The following is a 25655-nucleotide window of genomic DNA, read 5'->3' on the forward strand; positions in this document are numbered from 1 at the left end:
TGGAGGGCAACTGCTAGGCAGCACCAACACCAAAGATAACTCCTTTCCTGAAGGGTCTTGCAAAATTAAATATTGCATTAGCAAAGTACAAAGTAACTGAAGGGTAGAATAATTCAGGTTGGAAGGGACAGAAGAGAAAGCCTAAAAGTCCTTTGGTACAGTTCTCTGCTCAAAGCAGAGCTAATTTGAAAGAACTACTCGAAGTGTAGCAAATACATTACTTCAGCATGAATTAAATGCTAATTCTCCAGTGGCATCGTTAAGACATTACACAGCAACAGAAGGGTAAAGAAAACACTGTGAAAAGGTATCTAAAGGATTCTACTTATAAAGCTCTCGAATTTTGGCTCCTTTTAATTTTTCTGTAAACACCTCATGAAGGATACAAAATTAAGTGACTTGAACAATGCCATTCCTGTACTGAAGTGCATAACATTTTCCAAGTATCTCAGGACTACAAACTACTATATACAAGACATACTCTTTCCCTACCAATTTACTGAATCATAATGCCAGCAATCCTGCAGTTGTGTACTTTTTTTAACCTGAATCCACTCATCAAGCAAAGTAAATCTGTACCTCACAACATAGCGTGAACTAACAAACCTCAGTGAAGCAAAATATTTAGTAGACTATCACCAAAATACACATATATCCCTTAAAAAAAAATGGGTTATGCTGTGTTAATCAAGATACTGAAGCTTTTGAACAAGTACACAACATAATGGTTCATCTCTTTTCCCCAAAGAAGGATAATATATTCCAGACCATCACCAAATCCTTTACTCAATGTCTTCTAAGAAAGCACTGGTCTTTGGTATGCTCTATGTATGTTCTACAGTCAGGGAATGACAGAACCATCAAGTAATCCTTTATGGCTACCTTTCACCCCATGAAATGAAAGAACTCAAAATTAACACATCATGGTTGACAAAATTAATACCCCTTAAAAGTCTGTATGACTGTCAACACAAAAATCAAACCAGAGGCAGAGATTAAAACAAAAGAATTTTCACATGCTTTGTGCCAAATTGGCCAATTTTTAACCAAAAAAAAAAGCCTTTAAAAATAAGGAACACATTGGAGAGGGTTAAAACAAGAAAAAAACTTGAATGTGGCTGTGTCTTCGTCTAAGGGCAAACGTACCTCAGCAATAAAACACTGAGTGAGTTGTACCAGAGCAAGATTCCAGAGCACACATGCCTGAAAAGAAGTTACAGGTAAAATAACAGTATAGGATAGCAAAAGGAAAATAAATATAATTAAAATAAAATTAATCTGTCCTGCATTCTTAATTGGAAGCTTCTACCCTGAAATCTTCCTTAACCAAGCTCACTTTTTACTGCTTTCTTTTGGTCACAGCTGTATTTAAGACATTTTCTGTGACTTCCCCTTGTGGGACTGGATTTTCCACACTAAACCAAAGTCAAAATTTCTCTCACATTGAGGAAAACCACCTATTTGAATAATCTGGATTGTGAATAGATGGTAATTTCAGAATCCATCCTTCACAGAAAGGCAGCTTTTAAACAAATCTCTTGAGTACAAGCTTTTCACTCCTCAGTGCTGGCATTTTCACAGAGAAACAAATGCTTCATTCAACCTACGACCACAGAGAAATCTTCTTGCATGACATTATTCATTCTGAAACTAACCCTGCTTCACAGTAGACTGTTGAACAAGACAGACAATTATTCTTAACCAGATTCAGGTAATTACTCTATTTTCTTGAATATAAAAAAGGAGCATTTAACTTCACCTGGACTATGCTCATTTTACCTTAACCTCTACATAGTATTGTCAAAACCATGATCAGGTGCTGCTACACACAGATTTCCCAACTATTTAAAGCAATCAATTTGGATTTGAACTTGTCTCTTCTTTGACTTCTGTCCTCTCACCCAAGGAAAGTCTAAATTCATTGTCCAAGGTAAACCTTTTCAAATGATTTGTAAGCAAAAAAAATTGAAAGTTTAAAGCAACACTGCAAGATGTAGATGCTGACATCTTTTCAAGATCTCCGAGTAGCATGCAAAATGTTCTGTGAACTGTGATTTCCAAGTAAACAGTCTGAAAGTTGTATAACAAAGATAAACTTTGGAATTTCTTCATGTGTTTGCACTCTTAAAGAGATTTATCCATCATCTATTAAAGTCACCTAATCTCTTCCTTTCCTTTCTTTGCTTAAAAAGCTCTACATACAACTAAGAACCGCTTATCAATGAAGTCTTAAGTTCCAGTCACATCATTCTGTCTCTTAGGTGAAGCACTGTGCTGTAGGCAAGTATCAATTTGATTCAAATTTGGGTCATTCCTAAACATTTACAGAAACATACTGCTTAACTCTAACCCCCATCTTCTAAGATATTTTAACTCACAAATATGACATCTGGTTATCAATAAAACACAAAAGAGCCACACATTAGCAACATCACCATCTCATCATAGAAGCTCAGACTAGAGTGGCACAAGAGAATTCTACAAACCTTTTGACAAGATCTTATCTGTTCTGGTACAGACACAACAGGAAAAGCAAGAAGAAAAAAATGTTTCCTCTCCACAAAACCAAAGTATTTGGTTTTTATCCGGTTCTCTCAGACTATATCCAACAACCCTTTCCTAAAAAGGAAGTTTGAAAGCATTAGATTTGTATCTGTTTAAGACACTTCCCAATATTTTTGCTGTTATCTTAATGATTCACTTCAGCTTCACTTTATTAATTTTGGCTTCACTTCCTCACTAAAATATACTGTATAAACCACTGAGCACATTTGCTGATTGTTCTGGTTTTTCAGATAATACAGCGAGTGATTAGGGCACATCATATATTCTTTTGTTTGTTCGTGGTAGGCAAATGTAATCAAACTTTCTAAAGCATATGTGTGTGTATACATACACACAGACAGATGCATATAAAAAACAACAGACTTTATTGACAACCTTTCAACAGCAAGAGAAAAAAACCTGGTTTGCTAGCGCTGAAAAAGGAAATATTTTATGATGTCATTTACCAGTTCCTCTACCAAAGATTTTGGTTTGCATTAGCTTTTACCAACATATTCTGTCTATGCTGCATACTGAATTACTATCTATGATGTTAACAGTCATCTATTTGTAAACCAGCAGAAAGCAAAAGTGGTTATAACCATTGCAATCACTTCTTCAGTAACTTCACCGAAAACCAAACATCACATGCAGGGTTGTCAGACAGTAAACTGCCAAACTCCTTCCTTGTTACCTGACAAGTGAAAAAGTAGATCCAGTGCCCTATATTCAAATCAATATTAAAGTGTATGCAATTTACCGTGCAACTGTGAAATACATACATCCACTGAACAAAACCAGACCATTATATTTAAGGTAAAAAAATTACTTCTGAGGAAGAAAGTTTTGTGGCTGCTCTTTCCTACCCAAAAATGATGGCTTTGAGCCGCTAACATAAGTTTATGCCCATGGTCCCACACAGACATAATCAACAGACCACAGAAACAGGAAAAACTACTACTTGGTGATATCCTGATGCTAATCAATTAACAGACCAACATGAAAAATGCAATCCTGATTTCCCCCATGCACTAGGAAGCAGTCTTGTTGAAACAAAAAATTGTTTATTCCTCCTGGCTAGTTCCTGCAATCAGCTATAAAAATGTGACTTCTGGAATAACAGATAACAGAGTAGAAAAACTATCACCCAACAGTCTAATCATCTGTACATTCTGCATTTAATAACCCTCAGATATGACTCCCATACCTTCTGCAGTAACAAAGACATTTTCCCAACAATAATTTTAAAATCTAAGAAAGATTTAAAGATTTCTGAAAGAAGTTACTCTTGAGAATACTTTAGTCAATTTAGAAACTTGAATATTCATGTGCCAATTACAGAACTCTGGCATGAAGTTGCAGACACTGAGCTTGTAATCCTTAAGAAGAAACAGAAGTGTCTTTAAGAACTAAATGCCAACAAACTTTACTTTGGTAACACTAGTTGAAGGGGCAAGTAAAAAATAGTGCTATGAAACAGAAGTGACCACTAAAAAAAAAAAAAAAAACATCAGCAGCTTCCTGAAAATAGAGTAATGCATTTAGAATTCAGTACTCTCCAAACCTACTAATTAGACATTGGGTTAAGAGCCTAGATAAAGAGAACAGGTCAGCAGATGATTATGCTGGACTTCCTGAAGACATTTAACTTCTTCACAAAACATTACTGACGAAAAAGGAAAATAACGCTTAACAATAAAAGTTAGCTAAGCAAAATACAAAATGGCAACAATGCTTCAACACTGTGAATGACAGCCAGCATGTAAGTCATCTGCAAAACAGGTAAGCAATGATCAGTGCAAATTATTTAGAACCACAAAGTCACAGAAGAAAGTTACAGTGAAACTTTACAAACACCATGAAGGAAGCACATCCATACATTATTTATGTTCAGTATGCAGTTGTGGTGGAGGGGGAAAAAAAGAAAAAGCCAACATTCAGATGGTTTAGTCTACTTCAGCTGCAGAAGAGATCCTCTTCAGTCCAGTTTTGCCCCAAGCAAAGAAGTGTGGGCTGGCTCAACTGGCTCCTCTCACATGCTACCTATTACTCATACGGGTGAACGTTTTTCAGCCATGTAGCCCTACATGGCTAAATCCTTCTGGAGTTCCAGGGGGAGGGTAGAGAGAATATCCTAAAAATGAGGTCAAATCCAACTCCCACAATCCCTCTCTACCTGCAGTCTGATAGTATGATATGAAACACCTTTTGCTTTAAACAAGTAAGGAAACAACAATCAGGGCTCAATCAGCATGGCAGAGAAAAAGAAAACATTTTACTGATAAAAAAAATAAATCTGTATGCATAGTCTAGTGATACAGTGAGAGTTGGGGCTGAATTCCCTGCCACCTTCGGAAGAAACTCCATGATGCAGCAGCAGCCTGAAGTCAAAGAGCAAGACTGCAATAGGCCACAATCACGAAGTGCAAAAAACTCCAACTGTAACATGGCAACTCTGAAAATTGCCACAGCAGCTGACTCGAGAGGGAAGTTACAGCCAAAGAATTTTTTGGGCCTCCTAGCAACATTCTTCACTGTCATCAGACACCAGAGTTGATGTTGCTAAAAGTTGGTGACTGCCTGAACAAGCAGGGGCAAGAAGAAAGGGTGTGAAAATCCTCTTCCTGATTAGTCATGATCTGCCTGATATACAATCATCAGGATGGAAAGAAACAGTGTAATGAGTACCCATAGAAAATACAGTTAACTTGACAACAGTAATAATACTTTACGTTGACTGCCTTTTAACAGGTAGCTCTTTTAATAATTGTTAGTATTTTCCCATATCAGCATGAAATGCCACATATATATACAAAAGACAGTTATGCATTCATAAATCGCGTGCTATTTCTAAAGAGAATTTTTACTAAATAGAATTATCAGGACTTGGGAAGGAATTATCTTCATAAAAAAATAATACAGCACTCTTCAAACTTTGTTTTCTCACCTATTTTATGATGCTAACTTTTGAATGAGACAGAGTTCAAAAATTTTAAATTTAACTGGTGATCTACTTTTAAAAGTTCATTTAAGATCAGAATATTAATTAGACCAGTTTCTGCCACTCATTTTTATAATAAAGTAATTACAACAACCACACTTGTTACCATGAAGTAAGCTTTTCTAATTCTCTCCATTCCATTCAGAATACTTGGAATTGTGCTGATACAATGCTGGTATAGATAATTTATGACACTTAATAACATAATTGGCATAATTTAATTAAGACTTAAATCCCCTACATTTTTGCTGCATATTGGCTTGGTGGTTTCTGAAGCTTTTATATTACAACTCTGACATGTTTATTTATAACAATATAGGTGTAGAGAAAAAAGTGAAATTATCTGAAAATATTCTTCTTGCACCACTTCTGAGAACATTTCCTAAAACACAATCAAAACAATTTAGCCTTACCACACTTGAATCTTTAAAAGATCTGTCTATGACAAAAAGAAAGAAAAAAAAAAGTCCTAGCTATAAGTTTGAGTAAATGTAATGTTAATTGATTATGATACGGTCAAAACCGACATCTATGTTGTGTTTAAAAGTCATCCTGGACTAGGCCCTTCTGCTGCTTTATAAAAGCAGTAAAGTATTATTCTTAACCGATTGTGCCTGCCAAGAACTCGGCACACACATCGGTGGCTGGATACAAGATAATCTTTATTTCCACAGGGATTCAATGAGTTTATATTTTTAAAACCAAAAATTTAGCAGTGAAGATTTTCCTCTTCTATTTTTGGTAATGAAGTTGCATGAAAGATTTCCCTATGTAATACAAAAAATTGGCCTTGCTATATGAGCTGCTAACTTTATTTTTAGAGGCTCAGTATTTGAAATTAATGGAAGCCTTTGTTTATTTGTCATTTATCTGCTTTTAAATACTTACAGTGAAAAATACGGAAATCAATGTATGGATGAGAACCTCTTCTCTCTGTTTCAAATCCTGCCCGACTTCTTACTCGCACATCTCCTAGAAACAGGGTCAAGAGTGAAATAAAAGTGTGGAAGAGTGGCAGAGATAAAATGCAAATGAACATAGCCTGGAGGGGTAAAGATTCATGTACTTAATGGAGGAGGGTTATTCAAACAATAGGCCTACTTCAATGCTTTTGTGTTTTAAAAGGTGAAATTCAAAACAAAGTTTGAAGACTTGTTAAACATGCAATTGCATGCTTTCTTGTCAAAAATTTCTCCTGCCTAAGCATACGTTGCCAGAAGCATGTGATAAGCATTCAGATGAAAGTAGGAACAGCTTGCTACACCAGTATGATAAAAATGCACCTTAATATGACAGGAAACAAGAACATTAAAAGTCGATTTGTTCCTCAGTAACACACATAAAACGATAACATTTGGTATAATACAAAAAAGATTCAACTTCTATAATGGTAGCTTTTAGCAAATAAGCTAGTTACACTATGGGTTTATATTACAAAATAGAATATTTTCCCACTAGCATTTACTTACTTGTGCTCAGCTGTTTGAATATTACACAAGAGCCTATTAAAATACCAAAACTCAGTATTAAAATTTTATCAAACTATTTTGCACTGCAATTAGCTTCAACCTGAATCTTTTAGCATGCTAGTTGATTTCTACTTATGCATATTACCAACTGAAAGCTGATCAGTATTCTTTCATTAGGCGTTAATGCATACAAATATAAGTAGTTCACCTGGATTAAAAGCGTTCACTTAAAATCCTTTAGCAGTTACAAATTTGGGCAAACCTTTGAGGATCAAATGTAATAATGTTTCTCTCCTCAAATCCTAACAAAAAAAAAAAAAAGAAATGTAATTTAAGATGTGATAACGTTCTGGTTTCAAATTATGAAAACCCTTCAAATGTAGTGTTCTCCTCTCCTCAAACACAGCTTTTTTCACATGACTCAAAACCAAGTATTTAACTCCAGGAACGAAGACTGATTTTGTAAGAATAAAATTAAAATATAGTGATTTAATTTACAGAAACTGGTAATAGCTTGAGAGTGTTTTTCCCCTTTCCTGCTCCAACCTGGTAATTTGTAACACCAAAGCAGGCAGAAAATAACTAAAGATACTAACTAAATATTCAGTATTATACTTTTAATACTTAACAGGTATCTTTCTAGAGATACTTATCTATAAACACTGCCATATCTATAGTGACACACTTCAGATGAATGTTATCTTGTGAGACAGGCTGGAGGGACCACAAAGAGATAAGTAGGCCCAGGGCTCCCCAGATAAGTCTGAGTTTATGTATCAGTAAAAACATAACAAATACGTGGTTTTCAGTTACTACCCCTTCTGTTTATTTGAAACTGAAAACCTTAACAGACCTGCTAGGGAAAGTAACCCAATTACTACCTGTAAATATTATTTCTCAGACACTGACAGTGTATTACTTATAAAAGTTTCAAGCATTCATCTGAGCAGAGTGCAAGAGGCTTGTCTTGTTCCAGGCAATACAGAGGCAGCAAATTGTAGAACTCTTCTGTTAGGCACAAGCAACTGATAAATACTATTTACAAAGTAAATTAATAAAAAGGAAAAAGTGAGGATATTTTGGAAAAGAAGAGGCAAATGCATTAGTAGCTGCATATGAAAATACTAGTATACATGGAGGAAAATGCAACTTTCATTACCTTTCAGTAAGATTTACCTGGGAAACCAGTCATAGCTACAGCCGTGTGAATGAGTTCACTAGCTGAATTAAAAGAGTTTGAGCTAATTTTCTTACAGAAAAGGTGATGTTTAGTTTTCAGGGCAGTTTTAACCTTCCAAATTTTCTAACCATAAGGTGAACTAGCAAATAGTTTCAGTCAGTGTAAACTAGATTTTGGTGAACAATTTACTTGTCCAAAGTGTCAAGAATAGGAAGTTTGCAGAAGAATACCTGAAGAGTAACAAGGAATTCTTCAAATAGCAAAACAGGTTCATCTGATAATTGGTATCTTGAAAAATTCTGCTTTGTTCATTTACTACTAGTCTAACAGTGCAGACAGAATAACAGTATCCCTGTTCACTTGAAACGCCTGCAGTGTTGCATATCTTGAGTAGGAAAACAAGAAAAACTGTCTGCAAGTGAAATGCAAAAGTATAATTAACTACACTGCTTCAAAAGGGAGTAAGTAGAACATCTATTTATAAGACTAGTTAGCCAAAAGAAATGATATACTAAAAACAAAGGTAAAATGTGGTATTTAAAAAAAAATTTGGATTTAATCTGGAAAAAGATATCACTTTCACAGGACTGGAATTTATCACAGTAAACAAAGTAAAAATTCCTATTAGGCCAAATCAAAGGCATAAAAGCTGTCTCCATTATCACTGTACAGAACTACTCCATTTTTCAAGATTTCAGATAATAAATGTGCTTGGAAAAAAATTGGTTCAAATGGAATTTGAAGATACCATCTGAAGTTTCTATGTATATCAAAACATAAAAAGTAATAGCACTAAACTAGCTACACAAAAACACATCATGAAATTATATGCTATCAGCACAGTGAAACTAATCTCTACTACATATGCATAGTAAGTCCCGAAACATCCAGAAATTCTGGAACACCATTATGCATTCACTGTTCAGTTAATCTGACCTGCAAAGATCGAAAGACACCCAAATGCACCCACTTCATTGTACTTGCACACAACATATTTGCATCTATTTGCTTGGGAAATCCTGTACAGGATTTTTGTAACCCTGTGACTCTGAAATGACAGACATGTTTATCATCATGGGTAACTTAACAAAAAGGCTGAATATATTTCAGATTTAAGATTACTTTTATCAGATAAAAGGATACTGTTACATTGTTCCTTCAAACAGCAACAGAATTCCAATCATTATTACAGTAGCTGAAGATAATTCAAATTCAACAACAATTCTAAAACAAAAGAATTTATGAATAGTTTTCATTTACCTAGCTAGGCTTTAAAAAAAAAAAAGTCATAACAAAATCTTCTGAAATCATCAGGTCACACCATGTGCTTAACAGGTAAACTTCCCAGGGAGGGGGCAGAAGTGGTAGCAAGCTAACCATTTTAATCTCAAGTGTCTCTTTAGCAGTTTTAGCTAGTTTAAAGAGACTCCTGTGTTTCCTTAGGGGAACACATTCAAGTCCAGCATCTTAATGACAGGGGACTTCCAGGAACAATTTTTTTCTTCTTTAAGAGTTTCTGTGAACTCTAAGAATCAAAAAAAAAAAGATTTAAGAAACATAAAACCTTCCTTTCAACAACAATCTGATTTTGTGCACAACATGACAAAATAGCTGCTGGCTGAGTACTTCACTAGATTTTTTTTTTTTTTTTCAGAATAGTTCTAGGTGACCAGGATTGCTTGCATTTTTAAGACAAAAGTCATACAGGCAGAAACGCAATTGAAGACTGAATACTGGAAGAAGGAATGCAAGAGGGAGGTCTGCAGCTACAACTGAAAACTGAACAGGAATCAGGGCTGTAACAAAACTTACCTTGAGACAGACTGTTTGGTTCCTACCCCTCTCTCAAGATTCCTGCTCACACCGCAAGGACAGCTCTGATACTTACAAGGCAGCTGAAATGCCATAGCTGACATCCCTGTGCGTTAGGGTTACAGGGCACATAGTTTGTGCTACCCTAATACTCCAGTGTGGCACAGTAACAATGCAGCAGCTGCTTGTGGAGCCGAGGCCTTCTAGAGCTGGGGCAGAGATCTCAGAGATCACAGAAGACAGCTGGGAGCAGAAATTACTTCAAGGTAAACCACCCAAGTCAAAGCCACGAAGTTGTGAAGAGCAGGATTTCCAGAAAGAATAACTAGCTTCAGAGATTAAAGTTCCTATTAAATTTGTTGGAGAAATAGATGACAGGTCAGCTGAGTATGCTGGAACTGAAGCAAAAGGAATATAACGTAACTGCTATCAGAGAAGAGAGTGCCCCTCCATTACACAGTAGCTTGCCTCCACTGTTTCCCATTTGAAGTGATGACGACCTCTAAAGGAGGGTAAAATGCTCCAGTTTAAGTTCAGAGGTGCATGTTCCCCAGTACAAGTAGTCAATGCCCCACTCTTTCTACCCCATGAACAACAGCAAAATTTTCAGGCAATATATAACAACAAGAAAAAGAAACCAGAAAAGGAAGGAAGAGAAAAATCAAGAAAGTATCAAGATTACACAGAAGCACTTACAAGAAATTCTGATAATTCCTCATAGTTGCTGAGAGAAGTAGCTGACTGAGGTGCTGCAGGTATATTAGCCCTTCCAAGAAAAATTCTACAATGCTGCATCTGTATCTATACTTTAAAATAGTAAATAAGCTACTCAGGAATGGCTTAGTGTATATTTTGGGAATGGCGTATGACAGATGAGTCATTAGTAATCGCTGTTTGTTTATGTCGACACTGATGAAGACAGCTAAGAATTAGTTGTTTATTTGTGTGCACCTAAATTTTGATCTTTTAAATTGAACCTTGAAACACCGCCATATCACGGTAATTTCTCTTTACTTTCTCTTTACTTGGCGCAAATGAATTTTCATTGTATTCCCACTGGAATAGCCTGAAAACGCTGAAGGAAGCAACTCTACAGCCAGGACAACTAAACAGAGGCAGAGGGAGGTGTCCTAGATACCCTTAGCTTTGTATTTTTGGTCTGCTAAAATAAACACCTTATGGAGGTACATTTAATTATTAAATACAATCCGTTTTGAATAATAACCAAGTAATAGGCAAAACCTCTCATGACCATGCCTAACTTCCCATTAAGTTACAGCTGAGGATTTCTTGAAGCTCACTCTGCTAAAATATACAAAGATAAATAAAAACCCAAACTAAATCCTTCCCAGTACTGTATGGGGAATGCAGTACTTCACATTTCTTAAAAAAAAAAACTAACTTAATATATTCATTCTTGAATCTACTCCAATATGAATGTATCTACATTCCGATGCATCCAACTGTTCAGCTTTCAGGCTGGTCTTTTTTACAGTCCATTTACAAATAGAACAGCAATAAATCTGTAAATAACTGCTAAGTTGTACAATATAGTGTAGGTAACATTTGGGAAAACAATATCATCACCAACAAGCGAAAAAGTAATACAACTTCAGCATACTGATTCAAACATCCAATAAGCAATTTTTTGTTTGCTTGTTGGCACCCTCCTCCCCCAGCCAAAGTCAGAAGAGGTCAAACCTTTAAATGCTTCTGAATAGCTAGCATCACTGAACAGCAATGGATGCCAGCAACAGCTATACTATTCATACAAGCACCAATCACATAGTCTAAGAATTCATTCCAATGAGAGAACAAGTGAAAATTTAATTTACTTAACATCACATTCTGAATATATTCTAGTTCTGCCTATGAGAATAGTCAGAGAAAGATTTCAAAATAAATTATTTTTCCCTCAGTTCAGGTGTATGTACCAAGTACCACAGGAAGCCATGCTTTGCTTTTTTCTAGATTTACTTGAGCATTATCACAAACCCCTCTGCAGAAATAATGGGCCTAACTACTTCATGGTACAGTTAAACATCTAAAATAGCAAAGAAATCAATTCTTCTCCCCAGAAATTAAGAATTAATTTCCTACAAGCTGGGTTTCTATCATTAGCAGACTAATTTTATAAAGATAAAACCACAGACATGTACTTACAGTACCTTTTATTCAAGCATATCAGTTCTTTTTCAAAATAAAACCATATTTTCCCTGCTGTGGAATTAACAGTACTTAATTTGTAGGATTTTGAAGCAGAAACACAGCATAAAATAAATTTAATTTAAAAGCAAGTATCATGAATTCAAAGAAACAAAACTACCTCAGGCCTGAATTTACTTTCTTGATTTTATGACTAGAGCAGAAAAACAATGTTTTGAAAAATTCTAGTATTCATCCTGCAAAAAGGATGATTAAAAATGAAAAAGTTATTTTAACTTTTGAAAATAAATTTTTAATTAAATAAAACAGCAGTCTGTTCAACAAACATTTAGAAGCCAGCATTTTCTGTCCTCCTCCTCATAACCAATCTCCAAAGTAATTACACTCCCTTATCAAAAAATCCTTTACTAGAGTCACTGCTAGGGTATTAACAACTTCGCAAGCTTACAAAAAAATAAAATCAAAATAACTGAAAAACAAAAATGTGAATATATTAAGTCAAAATTGGATTTATATACACATATGCATGTGTATACCCTACCCTACATACATAGGTTATGACTAAATTCATATACATAAACATAAATATGTACACATGAATATAGCTTACAACTTCAAATTCATAGAGAATGCAGCTAGGAATTTCTGGGGGCTTTAACACATACAATATACAACTAAACTGAAAAGAGAGCAACTAAATCTGGCTGATTTAGTTGGAGCTGTTTAAGAATTCATAATCACTAGCTGATGATGTTCACTGAGCTGTGCAAGACATCATACAAGCATTTACAGTCCATTTCAACATAAAATCATAGCTCAAGATGGCTTAAATTAAGTGGCATAATTTTGCAGTGAAACAGACTTAAAGCACATACACAGTCCCCATGCCGCCTGCACCACCAGCAACCTCTAGAAGAGGTGCTGGAAGTACTGAATCCGGCAGCCAGATCTGCAAGAGCTTTACATTTTTCTCCTCCCAGCCACTGACCTCATGCACTCACTATTGCAGAGGGTCTCCCCCCGATGCTTCCCCTCCTAATTCTGTTCTTTCATTTTAATTTGGCTTTACCCTTTGTCTAGTTGCTACTCTGGAAACATTCTTCAGTAAGTTGACTAAGCTACTGGCCCTGTCATGCATCCTTTCCCTTCTCAAATCATCTTGTATTAATAAAAGAAGTATTGTTTAAAATCATATCATTATTTTAAGAACACCCTCAGCATTTCATAGCCTCAGTGCTGCATTTTAAAAGCGTGTGGCAAATCTCACACAAATGTTCTCTAAGCTACGGTTTTACCCACAAAGTTATACCACGCAGAGCTGATAAACTCCATCACAGAAATAAAGCTCAATCATGAGTCACTTGGAAAACTTAAACTCTACCACACATGTTCAGTTAATTATAAGATTTGTATTTTTTTTTAATATAGAAGCAAAACATCCAACAACCGTTAACTCAAAAAAATAAAAAAGGCAAACAACTAAAAATTCCGAAGTCACCACAAAAGAACCCAAACTCTTCTAAAGAATCTAACCAGAATATTATTGAGGAGAAAGCAAATGACAAGTTTAAAAATTCAAATATAAAAAATACTTTTAATCAATCATAAACATTAAAACTTTGCAATATAGGAAGTATCACGCTTACCTAGCATACGAATGTACAACGCAGTCTGATCAGAGCTGTCATAGGAAATAGCTCCACGTCTCTGAAACAAAAAGTGTATGTTATGCAAGTTAGAACTGAATCATTTTTAAACTGAAAGGAAAATAAAGTCTCCAATTAAAGACATTCCAATTTAAATGTCAACATTTTTTGACATTTGAACATGCATCTTTCAGTTATGTAAATACTGATTTTGTTTTAGGAGGGGACAAAGGAAGGACAGGATCAGAGTGTGGAGAAAAATATTCCTCCCCACCCCAATTTCTTTCCAGATGTTCCTCAAACATCCTTACAGGTTAAAAAAAGAAAGACATATAGTAAGATTAAGAAGACAAAAAAAAAAAAAAAACAACAAACCAGGAACCCACCGAAAACCCAACAAATACAAACAAAAAAACCACCATGCTCCTTGGAGCCTTTTAGAAACTAATACTTAAAATGAATACTTGCAGTTTCTGCTTTGTTTGTTTATTTTTACCTATGTGGCACTTCCCTCTTTCAAAGCTAAAAGTAGTTCTAACAGAAGTAAGAGAACTCAAATGACACCATTACTGCAGTCCTTGGAATTCAACCTATATTCTGCAAGGGCAGGACTTGGCTGCCACATGCTACTTGCATTTCACTGGGTACTCTCTGCAGACAAAACACGGTACCACTGAAGCAGGATGTAACACATAAGGGTAGTTTAAAGAAAACAAGTCTGCAGAATTTCACATTTGATGATAGAAGTCTAGAAGAGTCCCACATGACACCAAGACACACGCATGTAGGCTGCATTTTTTACCTACACAAAGTACGTATGTTCCATACATATTCAACTGATGTGATAATGGCTATAATCCAGTAAGTCTCCCACAAGTGTGGTGAACGCTCCCTCTAATAGCTAAAAGCTAGATGAATGTTCTCATAGTTACACAACACTGGCATCAGGTAGTCTTCAAAGCTTGGCACGACCTAGCACCCAGCCTCACGCCTTGCCTTTATTGCACTTTCACCATCTTCTGCTGTTTCCTGGGGCGTTCATTAATGTTCTTTCTTAACCCTAGGGATCAGAGGAACACCTTCACAATCAGAACTCAATTTTGCCAGTTCACAACATTTGTTCTTTAAAGAAGTAAGATTTTGTGAGTGTGTCTGTGTACGTTAAAAACTCCTATGACCTATCCCTGTCCACCATGCTGCTTCTTTATACTTAGGACAGAGAAGCCTTCAGTGCCACAAAGGGTTACCATACCCCTTTGAGAACTTTAGGTAAAAGCTAGCCTGGAGGTGGATGCACTCACCTATTTTTTTCTGCTGTGTAGCAGAAACAACACTATACCAGGTACACACAACCACCTGAAAAAGTCCAACTTCAAAAGAGGGAAACCAAACCATGTTAGGAAATGGGACAGAAAAACAGATGTTGGCTACCGAAATTAATTCTTAAAGAAAAAGAGGTAATTAAACAAATTATTTGGAAGGGGGAAAAGGCAAAACTGCTTGCATGCATCTATCTACAGAACAAACTGGATGCACACAAAGAAAGACTACAGATTAACAACGTCTCAGCATGATTTGTACAACTGATGTGCTAAGACTCCAAACCCAGAAGCACACTTAATTGTTACAGTATTTTTCATGTTAAAACAAAAAAGAAAGCATTACAGTTGAAGCCAGAGAAGTTTTTCCAAAGGGAATATTAATATTTAATTACAGAAATGACCAAAGACCTAGCTCCAATTGGGGAGCTAGGGGTCCAATTATAGTAGCTGTTGTGAAGACTACATGGAAGAAGTCCCTGTGCAGCAGTTTTGTTATCTTAGCTTTTGTTCTCCATTTCCTTGGAAAATCAGAAATCATGAAAATAATCCTTCCCTCAAATATGTTTGTACAGCATTTCTCACAGCAATGTGCCTGTCCTGATGGCAAAGGCAGCAATACAACTCATCATCCAGAAAATGATGCTGATTTCCCACTAAGATTTACAAATTTCTTCATATAACCTATGTTTGAATTTCAGCACATCTCAGCTGGGTATATTTGCAGTAGCCTGGAACATTTCATATCACTGACTAGGCACAATCAGTGATGTAATTTAGTGCTAACTTGCAATTTGCACCTGTCTATCACAGATTTCTGGACATGTCCAGTACAGTTCTGTAATCTAATACAGGAGAAAGCCAAGCACACATGCAGCTAGATGAAGCATGCCCAACTGGAACAGTAGTCTCTGAGAAATAGAACAATATGTAAGAATTTACTGAAAAATAAATCCTTTTGATTCTAAAATATTACTTGCTCTCTAAAATATTGTTTGCTAAATAAAGCAGTACATCCATGATGTCAGAGAGAAAGCACATTTTTTAAAAGATACACCAGTCCCTTTACAAGCAAGTTATTTCATTCTGCAAGGACTCCTACAAGAAAGATCTTGTAGGAATATTTTAACAATCAACTCCTTTTAAAAATCACCTTTCAAAGCATGGTGTCCTAAAAATTATTGTGAAAACCTTATGAATAATTCCTCAAAAGTAGTAGGACAATTTCAGCTGATTTTGTTAAAAGGGTAGAGGTCGTAAAGTGACTTCATTCATGGAATGTATTAAGTAAAATATGTAAGAGGAAAATACTTATGGGCAGGTTTCACCAAGGGACAGATACAGGGTGGGTGATGAGTAGTCACACCTCGTACCTTCAGATCAGGCAAACTGAGTGAAGTACAGGCAGCTAGGAGCACTGCGGTGGGCAGTCAGAGACAGAGGGGGGAGCTAATGGTACAGAGGTTTTCAGCAATTTGTTCTAAGTAGACAAATTAAATAATACTATGCTCATGCAGACACATACTGCTTTGTGTCAGCTTACACTGCAAATAGGTTACAGACTATGTACCACAGGTTGAGGTATACTTCCTATTTTCCCACTTCAAATAATACTATCAGCGTACTTGTTATACTATCCCTACATTACTCTAGAAAAATGCGAGGGAAAAGACAAAAAATTATATTTAATCTACCCTGCCAGTGGTTCTTTAAGATACTCTGTCCAGACTCTGTTTTTTAAATCCAGCAAAGAGAAAGGTAAGATTTAATGCATCAGCTTCTAACGAGATGTGAGCTGCCATGTGCAGCAGATTTGTAAGCAAACCTAAAGAAATAAAGTGCCCAGTGGTTCAGACAATTTAATCACCAGGATTCTGCCCTTGCTGACCACCAAAAATGCCTCCTCCCTCATTGCTAATCAAAGGCCCACTCTCTGTGGTCTACACTAAGACATCAAGATTATAGTTACACTAAAAATTTACCCTAATTACACAGCTGAGATGACTGTAGCATACGCTCTGCCAGCCTACAGAAACCTTGACTAAAAACTGCACGAACAGAGCTTGACTTCTGACACTTCAAAATACCATGTTATTGTTAATATTTTTAGCTCATTTGGTGTAAAAATTTATTTCTAGATCTCTGCCACCTCTTTGGTGTACCTGAGGCTTTGTACCTGTTAATAACCATAAACTGAACTCTTTGACCCTCTGTACAAATCTCAAACAAATAAGCATCATTCAAACAGGCAGACAGAATTACTAGTGCTCAAACTGAATACAACCCTTGTGTTTAGGCAGGTTCCCTTTTCAAGGGCAACTTGGTCTGGTGGGAATGTCTGCTGGACACCAACTGATTCAACAATTTCCCAAATGATTAGGTGAGGTTCTTAACTGCTCCACTCCTTCCCAGACATGAGCACAGCCATCTGAACTGGGTGCACACTGCTTCAGCAGTGAAGAGGGATGTCAGAAAAGATGACTGGGAATGACTGTTTACACTGGACTTTCACTTTAATATGAAATTTAAGGTGAGGTTTTCAGAGTGTCATTTATTCTTCTCAGGGGCAATACAGTAAGAAAAGCTTTAATTTCTCCTCTTTTTTTTCCAAATCTTTATTCCACAAAGTGAACGGAACATGTTCAAACTAAAGTGAAAGATCCGTTAATCCTTTAAGAGCAACAACCATACAAGTTCTCCACAAACATAGATGAAGGGAGTATCTACCAGAAGATAGATTCTGAAAGATTTCTGAAGAAATCTTTTCACAAGAGTACAGGATGTTATTAAAGGCCATGCAATGGAAATGACATGCCAAAATAGCACACATACATCTTCAAAGGGAAGCTACTTCAGTGATGCTAGTGAGCACAGCATATGCACGTAACACTTGGAAACAGAACACCTGCTGGTGTTTGTGCCAAAAAAACATTTCCATTGATGTATCAATTTTATCACAAGGACTTCTCAATCCAGTTCAGAGCAGAGCACTACTGTTACTGTTGGCAAGCACAGCAAGGCAGCTTTTGAACTATCAAGCAAAACAACTGCTGGTCTCCTTCTGTAACAGCAGAAACTGGTAGAGCTGTTGGCCTTCTGAATACACAACCTCACACAGAAAGAACCATCTATGCTTTCTGATGGGAGTAAAAAAAAAATCCACATTCTGTGGTTCAGTTTTCAGTTCATAAAAGCAGGGAAAGAAAAATCAAGAGGCCAGCAACACAACCAGTCAGGTATTTTTACCTACTTGGCTTTTCTGTCCAACTTAACTTGACCAACAATCAGAGGATTGTTTTCAGAAAGAGAAATTAAGACCAAGTTTGGAGAAGCTGTTACATCATGGCAACTGCAACTTACTGGTTACACTGCCTCAAATAAACACGCTTGGAAACTATTTCAGATTCTAAGATGGTTTACTGACTCTAAGACCCTAGAATTAGAAACTTAGGCTATTGGGATTTCTCCAACTATTATTGGATTTCAAAAGTGAGCCCACCATGTATTCTTAGCATTATTTCAAGTAATTTAAAGCTCCATGCTAACTTAAGTTTTCCACAAGGCATCACCAAGTGTTTACTCACTAAAGCACTGGAAAAAATATTCTTTTAAAGTACTGAAACTGCATTTGAACTCAGGCAAGACACTGCAAAACAATCCTACTACTGTTTTCTAAGTATTACACTTGAGTTCAAAGCAGTATTTTGAAAGTTTATCAAAGCAGTGATAAGAAAACATAGTTAATTTCGGGAAGGCAAAGCTAATCAGCTCTAAGACACACACACACCCCCCCGCTTAAATATCTGAGGGTAGCAATTTCAGTATTCTCTTCCATATAAAGCTATTTCACATGACCATTTCCCAAGACAGATGGCAATCATTTATAAACTTAGCTATCATTTGAATGATAGTTACCAACACTAGTGATACTTACATCTAACATAAGTCTAACGAGCAGCTGCAAGGTATTTTCTCTTACACACTTTAGATCTATATCAAGTGGCATCATATGATTTACCCAAAGTTTCACCAACATAAAAACCTCAAGGTTTAACAAAAACATACAAAACAAAAGCCTGGAAATTGATCAGAATAGAAAGCATAGTCCAAGAAGTGTGACTGACTTAAGTGATGACAGAAAGACCCAGAAGCATTACCCTTAGGAACTAAATTGGAGTGGCAGAAGGACTCAAGCAACAGCACAATAGGATAATTGGATGAACACAAAAAAAATGTGTTAAATGTGAGAACAGTTGTTTCTTTTAAAAACACAACCATAAACAGCAGGTTTTTATGCTTGACTGTATTATGTCAGCTACCTAGAATTCCTGTTTCTCCCACCTCAACAGAATCTTTTACCAAACTGAATTACAGACATAATTCTTATACAGGCTTTTTATATCAAGTTTCAGAAAACAGTTATTTGACTGTATACCAGTAAAATGTGGATGATGTATGTATTAAGCTAACACACTGGCTGTAAAACTTCAGCATTTAGAATCCACCATCATTCACAAGTGAACATCCACATTACAGTATCCTGGTCTTTTTCTTGATGTGACAAAAGTTATCACAAGTGTCAGTAACTAAGCCTGCCCGGCTTTGTTTTTAGTAAATGTTGAACTGTTACTGGCAAAAAACAAAATGTACAGGCATAGATACCCGGCAAAGTTTGGTTTCACAAGTTCAAATTCATATTTGTTCAGATTCTCCTGTCAATTGCACAGGAATGTTAGAATTGTGTATTAATAAAAAACCTGATCTATACACAAATGCATGAACACTGATTTTTCTCAGTCTCTCTCATTGTCTCCAATGGTTCTAACACTCCTTCACAATCCTAAACTTAAATCTATTCCTTTTTTTGTAATGAATTCCAGGTTATGCAGTGAGTTATACTGAGAAGAGCATGGTCTCATCAGCAAGCACCAATCCTACCTCTATTTACTACCACAATAAACATTATAGGGATTCTTACATTCTTTAGGATAAGAAAACAGGAATTCAGAATTTTGTCTAATGTGTCCAATTAGCACATATTTTTCAAAACACAGGCATCTAAAATGGAAAGGCTACAAAGTAAATGAAGTGGCCAGTATTCCCCAAAAGCAAACAAAACTGGTATTTCCACTCCTGTAACCCTGAAATCAACAATACAAAAAGGATATCCTGTCCAGGAAGCAAAATACACTAGTTTATATTATTCTCACTATGCTTAAAATTGTTTTTCCTAATTTTCACAAAGCCTTAAAAGGGCTATATAGGTAAAGATCTGTTGGTAGAGGAGGCAAGCAAACCCCTGTCATTCAGAAACCATTTCAGATCTATTTTCCCCGTCTCCTAACTGGCACTGCTACAAACACACTCTTCCCACTTCAAGGCAGGCGAGAGTCAAGAGCTACAAAATCATGTATGAACATTGAAGGAACACAATTTTAAATGTTGAATGATGTGTTTCCAAAACAGATTAGATTTAAAAAAGAAAAATAAGTACTCGTGAAGTTCTTAATGACTTTTCTCTCAGGGCACTTATAAACCCAGTTAGTCAAAACAGAATAATAAAATGGCCTACCTTAGAAGTTATCCATTTGATAAAGATCAGAGCTAAACACCAGATCAATGCAATTCCCATTGGATCACCCCAAAGACCTGAAGCATAATCGCCTCTCTGATCCCCGCCAGTGCGGAAGCTGCGTGAGGGTGTCTGAGCTGGAGAAGCGGTGCGCAGAGGGAAGGCAGAAGAAGGCAGGCAGGGGCTGCCTGCACCACCAACAGCTGCGCCAAGACTGCTGTCACCTGACAGCCCCAGCAATGTGCTCCACATGAGCGGCACTGCCCCAGACGACTGGCTGCAAATGCAACACTCAACAAGAAACTTTCACAACCGGAGGACATGGCAAATAGAAAAGCCTTATAAACCCTACAGAAATGCTAAAGGAAACAAAACCCATGATTGTGTGCTTTGGTAACACATTTTAATACAGCAAAGCAGGACAGACTACAGGATCAAATTCCAGTACTCAAACCACCTGAGCTAATTCAGGATACTGCCTTGTCTTTAACTGCTATGAAGAGCCTGCTTCCAGCTGATTTGACCATAGCCAATACTCACAAGTTCCTTTTATCTCTGCCACCTTGAGAACTGCTGTATGAACTGAACTTCAAAACATACGTCAAGGTTCCTTTCATAGCATCTTATTATAAATAAAGTTAATGCACTACGTAAATGAAATCATTGAAACTAATCACTGTTCTCTAATCTCTTTTGTCCACTAAATACCAAACCTGAACTGGCATGTTGCTTTGGTTTATTGCTCTGAGTGTTGAACTTGCCTGCAACTCCCCTCACACACTCCCCAGCACTTCCCAGGGCTGGAAAGATAACCTCCTCCAAGAGAACTGATGGTGCAGCTTTGAGACTCGTTTTAATTTTTGTCATCTTAAACTGACAAAAATGATTCATTTCAGAAATACAAAGAAATCTCATATAGTTTGGGAAAAAAAGCAGCCGAGGGGGGAAAAGAAGGAACAGTGTGGGATATTGATGAGTTTAAAAGGATAAAGTTGAATAATTGAAAATCACATGAAGGTTCTGCTCTTCCTATAATTACTTTCATTGTAAGATCGTATTGCAAATTCCATATGTGCACAATACAAAAGTTACCACAGATTACTAAAGGAGCAGCTTTAGCACTAAAAATTTAATTTCCTCCTATCCACTGGAAAAGGGGAGACTCACCACAGTGGATGTTTACTGAATGAAAAAGACTCAGTAACTGGGTTCCTCCAGCACATGTTACATTCCAAAATGTATTCTTCTATTCTCTCCCCTCCCCATGCCCCTGAAAACTAGCCAGATGAAAACCAGAGGCAAGAACATTCAGAATGGACCTTTTGATACCCCACTTGATGAATACAGCGCTTACCTAGAGGTTTTTCAAGTTCCACCCAAAATACAAACTATCACTCAGGCAGGTTTAACATCACCCTGTCTGAACACTTGACAAGGTTAAGACACCCTGACAATTAGTCAGCAGCAGTGTGATGTCACTTAAAAAAAAACAAACAAACAAACAAAAAAAAAACAAACCCAGAATAAATGTCATTAGGCTATATCTGCACTAGCAGTTTGGCACAACTGGAGAAGATCAAAACACAGCTGCTGTGGAGGTCTTTACACCTATACTACTTGAAGCCCAGATTTTTTTTCTGCTTAAATGTCCTGGACCCAACCTACCACAGAAGGTTCAAAGCTACCAGAAATGACTGGTAAGTGATCAAACCTTTATGATCCTTTCCAGGACTAGAGTACATTTGGTGCATACACAGTGGAATCGTTTAGTTTCTTTTGAAAGGAGCCTAGCTGTCGCATACTGAAACCCCTATGGAAAACAAACAAATGGGCATGAATAACAGGGACAATGAGATGATTTGTGTAAGACTGAATTCTCCTCCAGATAAAAATAACACATATAGCCTTAGTCTTTGAAAGATCAAGCACTTCTCTCCATTACCACTATTTTCAACCCCTGATCAGTGCTCTCTATTTTCCTCTCTCAGAACAAATGAAGATACTTCTTGGAGTATGTGGATTGCCTTATCCCAGCTTCGGGGAGCAAGCCTTTCTCCTACTCATACCGAAAACACATTATCTTAGAACTCACAACAATACAAGGTAATCACCATTTCCATTTTTGTCTTCCAACAGTAAGTGGTTTAATTAATCAGCCTCCTATTACTAGAGGATTTTTCTTAAAACTACTGTCTCTAGGATAGGTTTAATACCAGAACACAGAAATAAAAACATCTGCCCATGCGTTAAGCACCACTACAGCATTATTTGTTTCAACTATGGCTTGGAAATGGAAAGACTTTCATTTTCAGAAATAGGAATCAGAATCTGGAGACAGAGGAAGGCCAAAAAGTGCACTGGTTTGTAAGAGAAGTATTAGAAATCAACAAAGAAGCTCAAGTGGGGAAAGTACTGCTCTGAATAACCCCATTAGCAATTCTAAGGTGAAGGTGAAATAAATGATGTCTTACAGGTATACGAAGGAAATTAATTCAAGGTCACTGGCAAGGTAAACTCTCAGGTACAAGACTATGTAAAAATAAGATAGTACTAAATTCTCCTCAATGATAACATGCTGCCTATTATACTAGCAACATTGTGGGAGTGCAATCAGTGACCCTTGGGCTGTGGACATCACCAGCAATCTCAGCTTTATCTTGACATGAAGGTGCACACCAGAAGGAAGAGCTATCATATATTGGTTTTCTTATTTTTTTTTGTCTTAAAAATTATGTAAATTTCTAGGGCTGTTTCATTTTCTTGTCTTCTCTTTTTCTTCCCTGTTTTTTAGCAGATTCTTTTTTGTTTTTTCTAAAATTCATTTTCTCAATACCTGCAGAGATGCCACGCTTGGTAAAGCAAGATTTACAGTATTTAACTGTCAAATACATCATGCAAGTTATTATCTAGCTCCTCTGTCCTTACCATCAGCTCAAATGTACAAGCGTAATTGCTGTCTCTTACCATTTCCAAACAAAGGAACATAAATATCCCAATGACTTCAATGTAAAATACGTCACTGTAGAGGCATGTAAGCAGTCAAAGGCATGCTTTGCTACCATTTTTGCGTTTGATGAGTAAACCTTTGTGTAATTCCTAATAAGAAAAAAAATCTCATTATCAATACAGCAGAAAGCACTTTGGGGTCTTGAAATAGATGTTACAAAGATTCCACTAATGAATTTGATAAAGATACTGGTTTGCTCTCACTGTGAAACTGGCAGCACATAGGACCAGCTCCTACGGATTCAAAGTAGCACCCCATTAACAGGCCATGGTGATTTGCAGGGATAGAATTATTTCCATATAGGCTCCTAGGGATCTGCAAGGCTCCACATGGAAACCCATTATTCCCTATTAGTGTACTCTATTATTTGAAGTACTAAGTACAGGATCCCAGTTTTACTTGCAATATTTCTAAATATCCATCTGTTCCAACCCTTTTAGAAATGAATTTCAGCAGTCCTGAAGAATGTAGGCAACTAAGAAGAAGAATACGGCAACTCAGTGTTGCCTTACAAACCTCAGTAACAGAAGTATCAGAATGTACAGAAGTATCTTTAAATGCCCCCTCCCCCCACACACACACCTTATTTCAAGGAATCCAGGGTTGAAGCAACAGCACTATATTTCAGACATTACTGGGTCTGATGTGATGCTCCTGTTTAAATACAACAGGGCCTCACAGATTTCCATCACCACATGAGTTTTTATGCAGAGGTTTGAGGCCTGTTGCTGATCATTCCAACTTACCAGAGTGACCTGATTTCATACACACATGCACACACGCTTAACACACCTGGCCCAGAAATGAGCTCTTCATGGAGCCTCCTTTGCCCTTCAAAAACCCCCTGCCAGAACAAGCACACAACACTCATTTCTAGGCTATGCTCCAGACTGGCATATCACTTGTTACAGACCAGTCAGGGAACGCAACCACATTTATATTAACAGAATGGAAAGCCAGCAGAGGAACAAGCCCATCATTTACCAATTTATCAATATATAGAGGGGAAGGGGGGGGGGGGGGGCAAGAGAGGAAATCACAGCTCTCAGCTAATTTCCATCTTTGCTTTGCTTTTCTCCCTCCCTCATTATCGATCATGTGTGATCTCTCTCCTCAGCAGACTTCACTAACAAAAAATAATTGAATGGTAATCTATGAGAAGTACGCTTATAAAAAATGTGGGTAGGTATTGCTGCAGCCAAACCTAACCACTCAGCACAGATCTTAAGGAAAAAATAAGGGGAAAATATGCCATTATTTTTACAGATAATTAGAGTAGACCTTTTAGAATTTCATAATGTATACACACCAACCAACTTTCACAAATGTTACTTAACGTCTTAATTTAAGATGTTATCTAAGAATTTTACTTTCAATTCAGCTTCTTATTTAAAACATTTGCCATGTTAGCCTATGTTGGAACTAGGTGAAAGATTCCAACTATTCTAGCTGCTTATTAATAAAATTATAGAATCATTAAATCATTTAGATAGGAAAGACCTTCAAGATCATCAAGTCCAACTGTAAACTTGACACTGACAAGTCCACCGATAAAACATATCTCTAAGCACTACATCTACACCTCCAGGGATGGTGACTTAACTACTTAAAGCTATAGATTGGCTAGCAAGCAATAAGCAAACATGAAAAATACAATAAAGTTAGAAAAATTCACTTCTGTTACTATATATAAATCATCACTGCTGCCTAATTCAGTGCAACTAAACTCGGGAGGGTGCCTGATCTTGAACCAAGGGCTTAGAACTCCAGAACATGAACTTCTAAAGCCAAGAATGGCTACAGATCCAGAAAGCAGAATTTAGCAATTTCCTTAAAAGCCACTTTTCATTTTTAGAAAACTTCCATTTCAGTCTTCAATAAAACAGAAAAAGAAAGAACCACCCCTTAGAAAAGAAATGATCCAAACCCAATGAATGAA

At 36.7% G+C, this 25655-nt stretch overlaps 1 protein-coding gene across 5 annotated transcripts in view; it reads right to left on the minus strand.

Annotated features, from left to right (window-relative positions):
• Positions 1-25655, minus strand: part of PDE7A (phosphodiesterase 7A) — a 76152-nt gene that overhangs the window by 21321 nt on the left and 29176 nt on the right. Inside the window, exons 2-4 of one of the 5 annotated variants that reach the window (XM_057426110.1) lie at positions 13819-13879; positions 7015-7047; positions 6434-6517 (exon numbers count right to left, since the gene is read on the minus strand). In XM_057426110.1, the coding sequence (XP_057282093.1) occupies positions 6434-6517; positions 7015-7047; positions 13819-13879 (178 nt within the window). Of the gene's footprint in view, positions 1-6433; positions 6518-7014; positions 7048-13818; positions 13880-20709; positions 20863-25655 lie in introns of those variants that run through there. The other 4 variants (XM_057426107.1, XM_057426106.1, XM_057426109.1 and 1 more) reach the window with 4 other exon arrangements.

This window comes from Pezoporus wallicus, unplaced genomic scaffold (genome assembly GCF_028554395.1).
Source record: "Pezoporus wallicus isolate ANWC-B61680 ecotype Strahan unplaced genomic scaffold, APGP_CSIRO_Pwel_v1 contig_4131, whole genome shotgun sequence".
Taxonomy (NCBI): domain Eukaryota; kingdom Metazoa; phylum Chordata; class Aves; order Psittaciformes; family Psittacidae; genus Pezoporus; species Pezoporus wallicus.